Source organism: Rosa chinensis, chromosome 7 (genome assembly GCF_002994745.2).
Source record: "Rosa chinensis cultivar Old Blush chromosome 7, RchiOBHm-V2, whole genome shotgun sequence".
NCBI classification, from domain to species: Eukaryota; Viridiplantae; Streptophyta; class Magnoliopsida; order Rosales; family Rosaceae; genus Rosa; species Rosa chinensis.
In genome coordinates this window covers 12,366,349-12,380,592 of record NC_037094.1, presented here as the reverse complement: position 1 = coordinate 12,380,592, position 14,244 = coordinate 12,366,349, and the positions used below count along the sequence as shown (strand labels likewise).

The 14,244-nt window shown below is 36.1% G+C and overlaps 1 protein-coding gene and 1 long non-coding RNA gene across 5 annotated transcripts; one reads left to right on the top strand and one right to left on the bottom strand.

Moving 5' to 3' along the window:
* The first annotated feature begins 1,421 nt into the window (after positions 1 to 1,421).
* LOC112176790 (uncharacterized protein At4g10930) lies at positions 1,422 to 10,365 on the top strand. 2 transcript variants are annotated; one of them, XM_024314871.2, is made up of 15 exons: positions 1,422 to 1,568; positions 1,713 to 1,821; positions 2,061 to 2,152; positions 2,578 to 2,668; positions 2,916 to 2,965; positions 3,172 to 3,241; positions 3,739 to 3,848; positions 3,920 to 3,985; positions 4,564 to 5,102; positions 5,222 to 5,305; positions 5,444 to 5,519; positions 6,433 to 7,702; positions 7,792 to 7,866; positions 8,630 to 9,739; positions 9,917 to 10,365. In XM_024314871.2, the coding sequence occupies exons 2-15, from the start codon at positions 1,750 to 1,752 to the stop codon at positions 10,139 to 10,141; spliced, it is 3,930 nt and encodes a 1,309-aa protein (XP_024170639.1). In that variant the 5' UTR covers positions 1,422 to 1,568; positions 1,713 to 1,749; the 3' UTR covers positions 10,142 to 10,365. The 2 variants fall into 2 exon arrangements, with proteins under 2 accessions (XP_024170639.1, XP_040366328.1); XM_040510394.1 differs by lacking the exons at positions 1,422 to 1,568; positions 1,713 to 1,821; positions 2,061 to 2,152; positions 3,172 to 3,241 and having other exon boundaries at positions 2,596 to 2,668.
* Positions 10,366 to 10,491: 126 nt separating this feature from the next.
* LOC112176794 lies at positions 10,492 to 14,120 on the bottom strand. 3 transcript variants are annotated; one of them, XR_005802988.1, is made up of 7 exons: positions 14,106 to 14,120; positions 13,730 to 13,853; positions 13,575 to 13,646; positions 12,917 to 13,460; positions 12,105 to 12,253; positions 11,703 to 11,890; positions 10,492 to 10,796 (listed from the first exon to the last, which is right to left on the bottom strand). It is a non-coding gene; the product is annotated as an uncharacterized LOC112176794 (long non-coding RNA). The 3 variants fall into 3 exon arrangements; XR_002927093.2 differs by lacking the exons at positions 13,730 to 13,853; positions 14,106 to 14,120 and adding an exon at positions 12,513 to 12,621 and having other exon boundaries at positions 13,575 to 13,723; XR_002927094.2 differs by lacking the exons at positions 13,730 to 13,853; positions 14,106 to 14,120 and having other exon boundaries at positions 13,575 to 13,723.
* Between the last annotated feature and the right edge of the window lie 124 nt (positions 14,121 to 14,244).

Here is a 14,244-nt window from a genome sequence, read left to right as displayed (position 1 = left end):
AACCTAGTCAAAGATGGTTAAATAATATAGTTTTATTGAAAATTGCTAAAAGTTGATGTCATATATACAAAAGAAAGCTATAATTAGTAGATGAATACAAAGTTTATGACTATAAAATTCAAAAACCTAGTTTTGTTCATTCTAATTTATATTATAAAACATTAGTTGTTCTAAAGTTGGTAATACCAAAAACCGAAATACCGAATTTGGTAGATATAATTAAAAACGGAAAATTTTGGTTTGTAATTGGTAGCTTAGTTTTGAAACCGAAAGATTTGGTTTTGAAGTTGGTAATACCTATAACCGATTCAAACCGACCGAGTGAAAGCCCTAGTTAAAAGCCTTACAAATATTCAGACGGCCAACCAAATAAATTGCTACGCCGCAAACTGTTTGCATTGTTTTATGAGATTTTTGAAATCAACTGGTTCTTCCTTATCATGCAACAACAAAGTTAAAGCAAGTGGCGCGGTCATAGAGGCCATGGAGGCTATTTCTGAATGACATGCTACAGAAAACCAGAGAGAAAAAGGAGGCTAGGGCTTTTGGTTTTTCAGCTCGAGAGTGTTTTACCGTAACATGAACGAAAAGAAGAAATCACGAAAATGTAGTAAATTTGCTAAAATTATAAGGACTACAGTCGACTTCGCCTTTTGTTAATTCTTATTCCAAAACTATAAAGACTACAGTCTACTTGGCCTTTTATTATTATGTTTTTGTTTAGGAATTTGCTTCCCAAGAAGGGGTCCCCTCGAAGGGTAAACCGGAAGACTAATTTCCCTTCACGATAGGGTTTGTTGATAGCAACATAAATTTTAGGACTAAATACAAATTACTATCCTGTGGTTTAGGTTCAAAATCAATTCAGTCACTGAACTTCTAATTTCATCAAAAACACCCATGTACTTTCAATTTTGATCTAGTAGGTCCAATTTATTAGTTTTCCGACAATTGAGTTATTTAACTTGTTAATGTGGCTCATATATGATCTATGTTTTATGATGTGGTGTCGAGGTGGTCTGCATAGTCAATTTAGGAGTGAGTCCTACTATTAAAAATAAATAGTTTTTCAACAAATAATCCAACTATAACTTGAACCCATAACATAATATTAACGAATTTGACATACTATATCAAAATTGAAAGTGCAAGGGTGTTTTTGATGAAATTAGAAGAATCCTAAACCACAGGATACTAACTAGTATATATTTAGCTCTAAATTTTACTAAGCTAGGTTTTGAACTCGAGTGCATGCAGGAGAGTCCCGACACTTGAATGGTTTTTTCCATTTTCAATTTTTCATCTTGTATCTCTTACTTTTTTTAATATTTTTCTGAGAAGTTTTTATCTCGTATTTAAAAAAATAAAAAATAAAACCTAATTTTATTAGGTGGAAAACCAAACAATGGAAAGTTGGAAACGCTTATTATACTATGATCACAAATCAAAACGCAGCGTTCGGAAGCCAGAGCCAGAGCTTTCCGAGTTGGGAACTTGCTTGCTGCCGCTGGCGTTTGATCATTCGCTTCGCTCAACCCAGAAAAAATGGTGCTCCCTCTCTTTCACAGGTATTATCTCCTCTCCTCCGCCGTCTCTCTATTTCCCCGTTTCCCTTTTTGCCCTTCACGATTCTGGTTATTTTCATCATCACCCGGCTGATCTCCATATAATCCTCAAGATCAAATTTTTCAACGCAATTTTTGCTCTTTAAGGTTTTGATTGGAAGCAGTGAGCTCAATTTTTGACGCAATGGAAGTGAATTTAGTAGCAAGTGGAATTCAAGAAGAAGATGCTTTTGGAGTTAACGAGAATTATCACATTGTAAGCTTTTCAAGTTCGTTTTGTTTGATTGAGCTGTAGCAAGTAGTTCAATTTTGAGCTTGAATTTGCTGAAGGAATGATTCTATAATGCGAAATGTGTTTTAATTATTTTGAACAACTGTGGATAAATGATGTTAATTTGAAAGCTTATGGATAATGTTGAATTGTGTATATGGATTTCAGTTACTTGATTTGCTATGTGTTTGAGCTTGAGCCATTGGGATTTGCATAATGTGCAGGACAATCCTGTTTTGGAGGGCGAAAATGAAACGTGTGGGATTTGCATGGATACCATTATCGATAGGGGTGTTCTGGATTGCTGCCAGCACTGGTATGCGCTTAAGAGTGCCTTTCCAGATTAAATTGTCAATCTTTCGGTTCTGGGAAAGAAAATTTTGTTGACGTTTTAGAAGTATATTTAGTGTTTAGTTTTGATTAAGAATCATTTTATGTGTTTTTTGAAATGTGTACTGTTTTATTTTATTTTGGGATTACAAGAGTTACCTGACGAGCTTTTCTACTTTCATTACTAATGTCCCGGCAGTCACATAGGAATAGTGGAACTGTAGCCTCTAATTTGATTTTTTTTTTTGGTTGTTTAACTTTCATTATCCATGAATATCAATAGTGAAAACTACAAGGTATATTAGTGATTCAATATAAATGAGAAAAAAGCGGCATCTTTTCCATATACTATTCTCCTATTTGACAGAGAAACCTTTTTTCTGACATGGGGGTTCATCATGCTTTTTTCAGGTTTTGTTTTGCATGCATCGACAATTGGGCCACTATTACAAATCTTTGCCCGCTTTGCCAGAACGAATTTCAAGTGATCACATGTGTTCCGGTGAGTTGTGCAAGTAAATGATATTCTCTCACTATGATGTTAGTATTCTTAGTGTTGTCATTGATTTGGTGATATTAATGTGCCACTAGTTGCAAAGCACAGTTCTTTTGATTTCTACACAGAATATTTTCTACATGTACCTTTTTCTTGGAGAATGGCAATTATTTTTGAAGCCTTTATTTAAAAAGTTTATTTAATGTCAATGCAAACTAGTTCTGAAGCTTGTAAGATTGATTTTATTATGAAGGTATATGATACTGTTGGGAGCAACAAAGTGGATGATGATCCATCTTCCAGGTACTTTTGCAATTAAGAATAATGTGTTTTAAGTATATTGGTGAGAGTGAATTGATTGCACTTGTATACGACTCAGAAATCATTAGCAGTTGGTTGCTGCCCATACTCTTTCTTTGGTGTCCTTATGATTATGGCATTCAAGGTTTTGTACTGTTTTAGAGTTGCTAGGTTTACCAGAGACTAATTTTCCATATTCATTTCTGCAGAGATGATGATTGGAGTGTTGAAGGGATGAATAACACTGTCTCATTTCCATCATACTATATTGATGAAAACGTAATTATCTGTACATTTATTATCTATAAGATCTTTCATTTGTTATATTTTCTTCCTTAGGTTTTTATTAGATCGCTGTCCTCTCCTACCAGTGTTATCAAGATGATTTCACTTGTTAATCTTGCTATTTTCTGAAACTGTTAACCTGACTGACTGTATATTTTTTGTGCATCCAATGAGTCATGACCTAAGAGGCTAAGAGTCTTACTTCTTTTGTTGGTTCCCTTAGTGCTTATTTCGTTCCAACTTCTAAGTGCATGCATCAATCTGTGTTCCAGAGATACTGCTTTGCTCTATCAAGTAAAGCAATGTTGTAAAGAAGAAAAAAGAATCTAAAAAAGAAGAAGAAAATTCTTTAAGATTTGTGTGATTCTAAAGTAATAGCACAAAACTTAACTCAAGAGTTTTGTGTTTTTCACATTTTTATTTTGTCTTCAAGCCTACCTCTCAACTTTTATCGTCTGATATTGTATGTTTTGTACTTTATCATGGTGCAGTCAGTTATCTGCTTGGATGGAGATGGTTGCAAGGTTCGAAGTGGATCAGCAAAGATGGAGGAGGATTCCAATCTTGATACATCAATTGCCTGTGATTCATGTGACTTATGGTAAATGAGCAATCAGTGTGGTTTTGTTAAAAACTTTCACATAGATATATGATTTATGAAACTTGTCTCAGGTACCATGCTTTCTGTGTGGGGTTTGATCCTGAAAGCACATCTGAGAATACATGGTTATGCCCCAGGTTAGTTACATAAGAGATGTTTTTTTTGTTCATTCATATTGCACTTTTAGTTTCTTTGCTACTCTTTTTTTTGGTCCTACTGTTCCTTTGCTAAGTTTATTTTGTGAAGTTTTTTCGTAAAGCTCCATTTTATATCATCTAATCAATAAGCATTTGACATGTATGTGCAGAACCTTACCTCTAAAATCAAGGTAGAACAATATGTTCAATGGTAACAGATTGGTTGTGGGTCCTTTCTTTTGTAATGTTAACTAGATACCTAGCTTCAGTTTATCAACTTATATATAATCAAATAAGATGATGATTAGCCATCTTGTATCACTTGGTGAAAAAGAGAACCCTCTATCTTTTACAATTACTGCCAAGTATATAGATATGTGCATAATATTCTCTGACTGAGTAGTGCAGCTTTAATGATCCTTATTTATGCTCCTTAAGATGAAGAGACATTGCTTGGATTATTATATTTTCTCCTTTTATAGGTCTCCTCTTTTTTTAATTTCTTTGATTGTGTTGATTATTTACTTCTGTAATTATCAATTCTAATTTGTGTGTGAGTGTTTTTTTTTTTTTGGCAGATGTGTAGTCGGTGAAATGCCACAAAACTCAGATGTAGGTTCAATACAGAGGTCTAACAGCCAGTACGATCTTGAAAATAGTGAATCTTTGACTGAGGATACTTTTTCAAGAAAGGTGTCTGTATCTTCTGTTGATACTGGTGACACAGCTGTTGTAGTCTCAATGGTTGGAGATTCAGGTCAGAGCATTTTGCCAAACGTTGAAGTTGGCAAGGGCTTTGAAACTGAATCACTGGTATCAGCTTCTGAAGAACGCCACGAGTCGGAAATACCTTCAGGGGTGAAAACTATTAAATTGGAAGCACAGGAATTAGAACTGTCCCTGTCCTGTGATACCTCCTTCAGTTTACCTTCAAATGCTTTAGCACATAAGCAGCTTAAGTCGAGTACTGGTGAATCAATGAATGACCTTAGTAGCTTTGATGGCCTCAAAAGTTCTTCTGGGAAGCTTAATGAATCACATATTAGTAAAAAACTATCTGACGGCCAGTCCAATATGGGTCTAAATCTTGGGTTATGTGGGGGTTCGTTTTTGTCAGGTAATTTTACTTATTTTGACTTGTACAAAGGATGAATAATTTCATGAATGGGATTGCCTGAATTTGAAGTTTCATATGCTGTACGTGTTCAACTCATCTTGATTTTAATGTGCCTCTAGTTGACACGAATAGTACCGGAACTGAACACCACGACACTAAAGATCTGAAGCAGCATAATCCTTCAGAAGAATATTTGCCAAAAGGTATGAAGTTGTTTAAGGCTTCATTGTTCCTTTTTTTATTTTTATTTTCTTCTTGGGTGGGGGGAGGGAAATAAATGTTTCACTGAATCAGTTCCACAGCCACACATGCACATTACCTCATTGTTGAACTGTTTCCAGCTGACAGGATTGTACCGGATGCTAGTTCAGATGCTCCTGCCATGACTGGTGGAAAGAGAAAACTCACAGATTGCAGGTCTCATGTCACCCAAATATATCCGTTGATTCTTATACGGTTTTCTGCACTTAATGCTCATAACTATGTTGCCTCAGGTTTTGTTACTGCTATCCTCATGCCATAATCTCCCAGCATCAATTGTGTGACTGCCACAGTGCCACTCTAGTTTTCCTAAGTTTTGTTGGATTATTGTTTTCTTTTTCTCCATAGAAATCCTTGGTTCATTTTGGGGGTTTGTAGTAGATTTTGGGTTTTATAGGGAATATCTCCTCTTTATATCTTGTTTGGTTCTGTTATGGTGGTTACTAAGCTTGCTAATACCAATACATTCATGGTGGGGTGTTAATAAAATTTTACCAGGGATTTAGGGGTGTCAAATAATTGTTTTTTGTAGACAAGCTAATGTAGGTTCCTCAGAAAACTAGGGGTTGTAGAGAAATTCTCTCTAGAAGGACCTTGAACTTCAAGGGAAAAATAGGAAAACAAAAGATAGACTTAAGAACTCACTGGATGTTTTTATTTATAGTTTGAATAGACTGATAGGACTAGAGAATGTACACGAACCTCTAAATCCATTAACAATATATATTAAAGATGGATACATAAACCTATTATGCTACATCACAAGCATTCACGCAAAACTCAGTTTTGAATTTCTGCATTCCTATGGGATTTTCTGCAGTGTCCTTATATTCAGCTTAACTTCATTAGTAAAATATCAAAGATGTTTTTGAAACATTAGAGAAAATGTCTGCATAAGTGAATTCAAATGGTTGAACAAGGTATGCAAATCTCGAAGTTGTGTTTTATATGTTCGTTGTCAATTGCCTGAAAGATCGTAATTTAACTGAAACTTTTTATGGGTTTATTCATGCCATGTAGAATCAAAGTTCTGACTTTTAGTTCACCTTTTTTTTTTTTTAAATGATAGTGATGGCGTTAGTGCTGATGATAGAGATACAAACCCTAAGCTTAAGAACAAAGTTGCTGTAAAGAAAATCAGAGATGGGGAGAAGATTCAACAGATTGCTTCCAAGGACCAAGCCAAAGCGTGTCTTTCAGACTCTGGAAATGGCTCCAGCCTGACTGTAGTTCCCAAAGATAGCGAGTTAAGATGTCATCCTGTACTGAACCCTACTTCTGAAATATTGAGCATTGTTCGAACCACAAACCGTAAGTCTTCCAAGGGGCTTGCAGGCCCTAAATCTGTAAAATCATCAGAAGAACAAGATTCAATGGCTAGTTTGAGAGTTAAAAAGATAATGAGGAGAGATGCTGAGGACAAGGAATCATCTATGGTTGTTCAGAGACTAAGAAAGGAAATAAGAGAAGCTGTCCGCAACAAATCTGCAAAAGATATTGGTGAAAATCAGTTTGATCCAAAGCTTCTTGATGCCTTTAGGGCAGCTCTAGCAGGATCTAAAACTGAACCTGTAAAGAAGCTATCACAGTTAGCACTGAAGGCAAGGAAGACAATGTTGGAGAAGGGAAAAGTACGCGAGAATTTAACAAAGAAAATCTATGGAACATCCAATGGAAGACGAAAACGTGCATGGGACCGGGACTGTCAAATTGAATTTTGGAAGCATCGTTGCATTGGAGAGCCTGAAAAGATTGAGACTTTAAAGTCAGTTCTTGGCCTTCTCAATGGGAGTTCACAGGGTTCAGATACAAAGCATGAGTCTGATATGCAGTCCACAAGTCCAATTCTTTCCAGGTTGTATTTAGCAGATACATCTGTATTTCCAAGGAAAGATAATATTAAGCCTCTTCTAGCTCTTAAAGCTGCTGGTAATTCTGAGCAGAATGATAAACAACCCACCGCAATGGAACTGTGTTCAAAGCCTTCTCTTGATAATGTCACTTCGACTTCCACAGAAACGACTAAGGTTTCATCAAAAGTTGGGGTTCCTTTATTAGAAACTAATGGGAATAAAAACAATCCTCCAAGCTCAGACAATAGTGCTGCTTCTAACAAAGGACATCAAGATAGACACTCAGAAGGGTCCTTGGTTTCTTCATCTGGTGGTTCTAAATTGAAAACCAAGAAGGATGTAGTTGATAAAACTGGTGATATAAAAGTTGATAAAAGGAAATGGGCTCTGGAGGTTCTTGCCCGGAAAATGAGTGGTACAGGCAGGAACACAACAAATGAAAAAAAGGAAGGCAACTCTGTGCTCAAAGGAAATTACCCTTTGCTAGTATGTAGTAACACTACTATTAAAACCTTTCATTTTTGCTGTTTGGTTCTCCTGGTGATATAATCCTATTTTGTGGTTGCTGTGAGCAGGCTCAGTTACCAATAGACATGAAACCAGTTTTGTCGCCCAGTCGTCACAATAAAGTTCCAATGTCAGTGAGGCAGGTATGAAGTTCCCTTTCTAGTAACCGAGATGGATATGTGCTGTATGTCTAATTAATTATCTTTCACTTTACTAAAAGATTTTAAACATGGAAATGTGCTCTGAATGACTAAAAAAAGGTGTTTTCCCAGGCTTTAATGCAAATTTAGAAAGGTATAAGTAGTTTAAACTTCCATAAAGGACCTTTCACCCTATTTTATAATCCTACATGAGGGGTGATTCACTGAGCACGTACATACTGCTTCAACCTCCATGTCAATCCTATGACAATGTAGTCATCACTTAAATCTTTACTCTAAAGGCTGCTACGTCCAAGTAGACCAACTCCTCAACATATAAAAATTATAAAACAATATTTCAAACTTAACTTGGGCTGTATGGTTTCATGAATTTGAGCCCTAGAACTGGAATTGATTGCCACAATTATAGTCTGTTATATGGTTTATTTATTTATAAATAGGTTTGAATTTATTGCTTAGAATAGATCCGTTAACTGTAAACCTAAGATTAATGAACTCCAGGAAATTGAGTTTCTGAAACTTATGCCATTTTCATCATTACCCAGATACACCTTATATTAACTCAAATCCAACACACCTGTCAAAAACACCTGTAAAGGGTTAAGTTCCTGGATCGGGACAGTTTCTCCTCAGCAAATGTGAAAATCACTTTCTTATGATACTTTGGTAAAACTTGTAATAGTTTCTTTTTCAACACCATCATGTTTTTCATGGTTTGGATTCTTTCTGAATTTCAATTGTGCAGACGCAGCTATACCGTCTGACAGAGCACTTGCTGAGGAAAGCTAATCTGCCTGTGATTCGTAGAACTGCGAACACGGAGTTAGCTGTTGCAGATGCAATTAATATAGAAAAGGAGATTGCGGATAGGTCAAACAGCAAGCTAGTTTATCTGAATCTATGTTCCCAGGAGATGTTGCATCTTTCAAGAGGTAACAAAGCTAGTGGAACCCCAGTTCTTAGTTCCTCCCCATCTTCAGTCCATGCTGATAGATCAGGTGAAGCTGTGCATGAACCTTCAACTGATCCTGTAACTGAAGAAGCACTGAGAAATGCTGGTCTTCTGTCCGATTCTCCTCCAAACAGTCCACGTTCCAATATGGAAGTTCCTGCTGAAGAAGATGATCCCTCATTAGATTTCAGAGAGGAAGGGCCTGATAATGTATTTGAAATGGATGAAAATCCAGATCTGGACATCTATGGTGATTTTGAGTATAATCTGGAAGATGAAGACTATATTGGTGCCACTGCTACAAAAGTCTCGAATGTACAGCCAGAGGAAGGGGCATCAAAAATTAAAGTTGTTTTCTCTACTTTTCAGCCTGAAACAACTAATCAAACTTTAGATCTTGGAAGTACTGAGAAGGTGGTTGAAGTACAAAAAGATTCTTCCTGCATGCTCAAGAATGATACTTATTCAGGTCTGGAAAATTCAACCAGGGAGTGTGAGACTGACAAGTCTTGTGTTCCATTGGAATCCATATTTGGTAAAGAAGGTGAAGAGCTTTCTGTTGCAGAATGTGAAGAATTATATGGACCAGATACAGAACCAGTGATCAAGAAATTTCCAGAAGCATCAGAAATTCTATATGGATCAATAGATTCAGGTTTGGTTAAAGACAACTATCCAAAAGAGAATGAAAGTTGTGGACCAAAGCCAACCGAAGAAATAACATCTCCATCTGGTAATGAGAACCATGCAAAAAATATATCAGTTGCTAGTCTTGGTTGCACTTCCTCTGGTGGAGAAGATTCAACAAACCATTCCCAACCAGATGGAAGTGGTGAAAGGAAGAAGAAATCCAATACGGATTCAAAAGATCAGTCCAACAGCATCAATTCTATATCCAAGAAGGTTTCTCCCAGCACCCTTTCCCTTAAATCATATATCTCTTACATTGTTCTTTTGTCATTCTTCAGATGCATCTGAAAACATTTTACTATGTGTGAACTTTATGTGACTTGGGAGTTAAAAGCTGGTTTTCTTCCCAATACGTGATTTTGACTAACCTGTCATTCCAATCCTCTACAGGTTGAAGCCTACATCAAAGAGCATATCAGACCACTATGCAAGAGCGGTGTGATTACAACTGAACAATATAAGTGGGCTGTGGCGAAAACAACTGAGAAAGTCATGAAATACCATTCTAAAGCCAAGAGCGCAAGTTTCCTCATCAAAGAAGGGGAGAAGGTGAAGAAACTTGCAGAGCAGTATGTTGAGACATCCCAAAAGAAGGAGAAAGGTGACCCTTTATAACGGTGGTCATCTTTCAGCCCTTCGATTATTCAGAGCTTCCACTCTTCTGGTTGTATTATGTGGATAGTAATGGTTAACTCATGAAAGGCATAGTACATGCCCTCAACATCAATATCAATACACAGATTGTTGTGCATGACATTTCGATATAGGTGACCAGGACTCGGGCCATTCTGAAAACCTCATGGAACCAAATGCTATGATTGAAGTGTGGGGTGGATAAGGGTTTCCAGGAATTTGACTACTATCAAATGATAAGAAACTAGAAAACATTCCCGCGCGATGCTGCGGGTTTGTTTTTTCTTTTCTCTAATTTTTTCTTAATAGAGTCACAATTGCAAGGTAAAAACTGTTAATTGAAACTGTTTTGATTTTACATATTACAAAAAGTGGTGTTTTAATAATAGAAAAATAAAACTACAACTGTTCTCTCTGCAAATGAGGATGACTTATAATTAAAAAGAATACATGAATATCTACCAACAGAAGAAGCAGAGCTATGGAGCACAGAGGAGGTATATTCATCCTTGCAGATCTCTTGCCTCTGATAGTGATCAGAGGAATCCTATCTCCACCTAAAAGAGTGCTATATTCGGTGGGGATCCATACATAGTTGTCCAAGAAATTAGAATAAGCCAATTATCATCACTGTTGCCTGCAGAAAGCAATTAGCATCATTTGCTCTGCCATTCTGATCAATAACATGAATGAGATATTATATCAAAGTAGTATAGATGAATATTAGATTCAGTAATGTAGGATAGTATATCAAATGTCAGAAACTGATTTATGCTAGTTGTCTGAGATGAAATATACAGTTCCTTTCTCTTTTCTATTTTGATCAGTACATCATGGAGACAACCAAAAGATATGCAAAGTTGTTGAAATCTATGAGGTTAGATACATAATAGTAAATAAAAGTAATGGATTAGTAACAAATGGTACAGAAATTAAGCTGGTATGGAAATTATGCAGGTTATTGACAGTTATATGCAGGATATGCTTTGAACTATCAGAGGCAAGCATTGAGAGATACACTCTCCTTTTGTTCAAATCAAATTCAAACAGGGGAGGGGAGAATAGGGAATGAAAGAATTCAAGCCAATAAAAAAAAAATGTAAGAAACAACTTTTCAGAATTTTTGCTTGCTTATTTTATCTATTTGCCTTCAATTAGGATTTCACTTTGGCTAAACAAACCACCTTATATATCCAGCCATCTAAATCAAGTGGCTTTGAACCATCCCACCTTTTTACTCGCTAATGCTTTCTCTTCCTAAATTGGGAGACAATTATTTACAAAACCAGAGAATGTGCTCTCAATTCACAACCCAAATCATAAAAAGGAAAAGAAATTCCAACCCCAATATCATTCACCAATTTCTTTTAGGCAATCAAGGGACTTTGAATCGTTCCTTCTGTTTTTCACCAGTTTTTTATTTTATTTTTTATTTCTTCTTCTTGCCTTCTTTTAATTTCAAGGGAAAAAGCATACTTCCAGTATAACATGAAAAATTTGGAGGAAACAAATAAGAATTTGCAAGAAAAGTGAACTTAGTTACCAGCCTCGCATTAGTTGCTTGAACTGCTTCTCATTGCTTCATCTTTTTTTCTAACATTCCTTGCATTTGAAGAAGTTTCTTTTAATTATGGAATGTATGTTCGACTCCTTCTACCTCGTGAAGCTCGATCAGCATATGCCTTCAACTTCACTTTTGATGAGGAAGGAGACAAACTGCAACTTTTATTACTGTAAAATTGATGAAAGCACAGATCACTGAAAAGTTTAAGATGAATTCTAATGTGTGAATGAGATCAGTCATCTAGCAAGTAGCAACAAAGTAACAGAGCCAAAACAAAACAAAAAGTTTGAACCAAAAACCAATTTCAATGATGATCTAATTCACACAGAAGCAACAATGAATGTTAAATTGAGCATCGAAACTAATTGACCGAGATCATACCTTGCTAGTATGTAATATTCTAAATGGTCTGAAGTTGATTTCAACAGCAATAATTGCTTGCATGAGTTGTAATGATGGGATCCCCACTGAAACCAAAACCAGGCTGCAATGTCTATTTCTTCTTTTTCTTTAAGGAAATTGGTATATGCCTGCGGCACCACATATAAGCAAGAGATTTAGACATAGCAAGACTGGAACGTGTGGTACAAATAAATCGATCTACAACTCATGGACAAAAATATTATTGATTGTACACTCTCTCTGAGGCCAATATTAGCCTAAATCATTTCTGGATTTAAAATTCACACTATCATAGGTTATTCTAACACCAATATTTTGTTTATTCTTATTGTTATGTATAATCACAAAAACATAAATCGAAAACAGAAAATCATACCAAATTCTTACCGGATACAAAGAGACCAAGACTCGGACCGTACGAAAAAATCTCAGCTTCTAACCAAACTTGTGACAATCACAACAACGATAAAACACAAAATCCAATAGCTCAACATAACTGAAATCAAGTGGCAAAGAATAAAAAACAAAGCTGATCTTCTTTCTTTTAGACTGCGAATTTCATCATAGCTTCAAATAGAAAGATATTGTTACAAAAGAGCACCACAATCCTATAAAGTTATTGTCCAGTTCTGCAAGTATTGTTCTTCAAATAGAAAGATATTGTTACAAAAGGGCACCACAATCCTATGAAGTTGATGCTGTTGCATTAGTGATGCTTCAGTTCAATAAAGGTACTACTACATACTACCATAGACCAGATTAGTAAAATAAAAAAGGGTTAAAACTCAAACCTGCTTTACTTCCTGATGCCACTATTCTGGTCCGTCCATGAGTGTAACAGGGCTTTAGCTCCATTTGATTTCCAAAAATGAGAGATGATTAAACCCAAATATAGCATACATAAATCTTAATCTACCTGGCTATGCTGAGATTAATATAGTTAATTGAAGATAAGCATGATCAGTATTCTAATAGCACTAAACTAATGGTGATGAAAGCCATCACTGCACACGCAACTGGTTTTTAATGGAATTGGGGGGCACCGGTTCTTTGCTCTCATTGTTATTCATGATTCACGCTTTGTGAAATTCTTTAGTGTAAAATGGTTAATACCAAGAATCAAGTCAAATACAAATTCTCAAAACTTAGATCACACTATAAAATCGAGCCCCTCTAAACCATAAGCATTTCATACAAATCAAATGTCACCCAAAAGAGCTCCACAATCATTGAAGGCAAGCTTAAACTCAGAAACCGAAGTACTGACTAACCTATGCAGCTTATCTAGAGGTAACCCAAATGATATGTACACCACTGATCAAAAGCAACCCAGCTCTGTACCTCCAAAACCAGACAGAGGAATGAGAAATACGATGGCCAAACAGAGGAATGAGAAACACGATGGCTATTGGCTATCATGCACCAAATACCCAGTTCAAAAACGCATACCTCAATCAATTTGTTTTAATACTGTGTTCTTCCTCCTCCAATTTCGAAAAGCTACAAAATTATCTACCCTTTCTGCACAGATCAAGCAAACAACTGAAAACCAACACCTCTCTTTATCTCTCTCTGCGAAGCAAATAACCTTTCTGTCTCTCTACCTGTTTCTGCTCGGCAAATAAACGAAGACGCGAGAAGTCGAGAATTACGTAGGTGGCGGTTCAGCAGATCAACAGGTGGATTGTGTAATTTCGGTAAACATAGAAGGGCAAAATCGCCAATACACTATTCATAAGGAAAACACTCCTTTAGTATATAGTATAATTGGGGCTTACCATAAAATGGTATAATTAATGGTTTTATTGAATTATGTAATGTAAAAGTGAATTAGTTGCTTAATAACGATGGAGCAGTGTCTAGGGAAATGCACTAGAATCAGTCATGGACCGCCATCCTGGCAGGTCCTATTCGGCCTCCTTGTCTTGAAGTGCATTTCCCTATTCACTGAAAATAAATAATCTGCAAAATTTACCACACCTCTTCTCTGCATAATTTGAATACGAACACCCACAAAACTGCCCTCGTCCATGAACTTGAGCTCAGTGGTGAGCATACCTATCCAGAATTCATATGCGTTCCACAAACAACACCAAAATTTGACACATGCGAAAAGAAG

What these genes read in the sequence shown, in the direction of transcription:
- LOC112176790 (XM_024314871.2), top strand. Translation starts at nt 1,750, where the DNA reads ATGGAAGTGAATTTAGTAGCAAGTGGAATTCAAGAAGAAGATGCTTTT. An exon ending in TGTGATTCATGTGACTTATG is followed by an intron (nt 3,849 to 3,919) that starts GTAAATGAGCAA and finishes AACTTGTCTCAG; the next exon opens with GTACCATGCTTTCTGTGTGG. An exon ending in AGAAAACTCACAGATTGCAG is followed by an intron (nt 5,520 to 6,432) that starts GTCTCATGTCAC and finishes TTTAAATGATAG; the next exon opens with TGATGGCGTTAGTGCTGATG.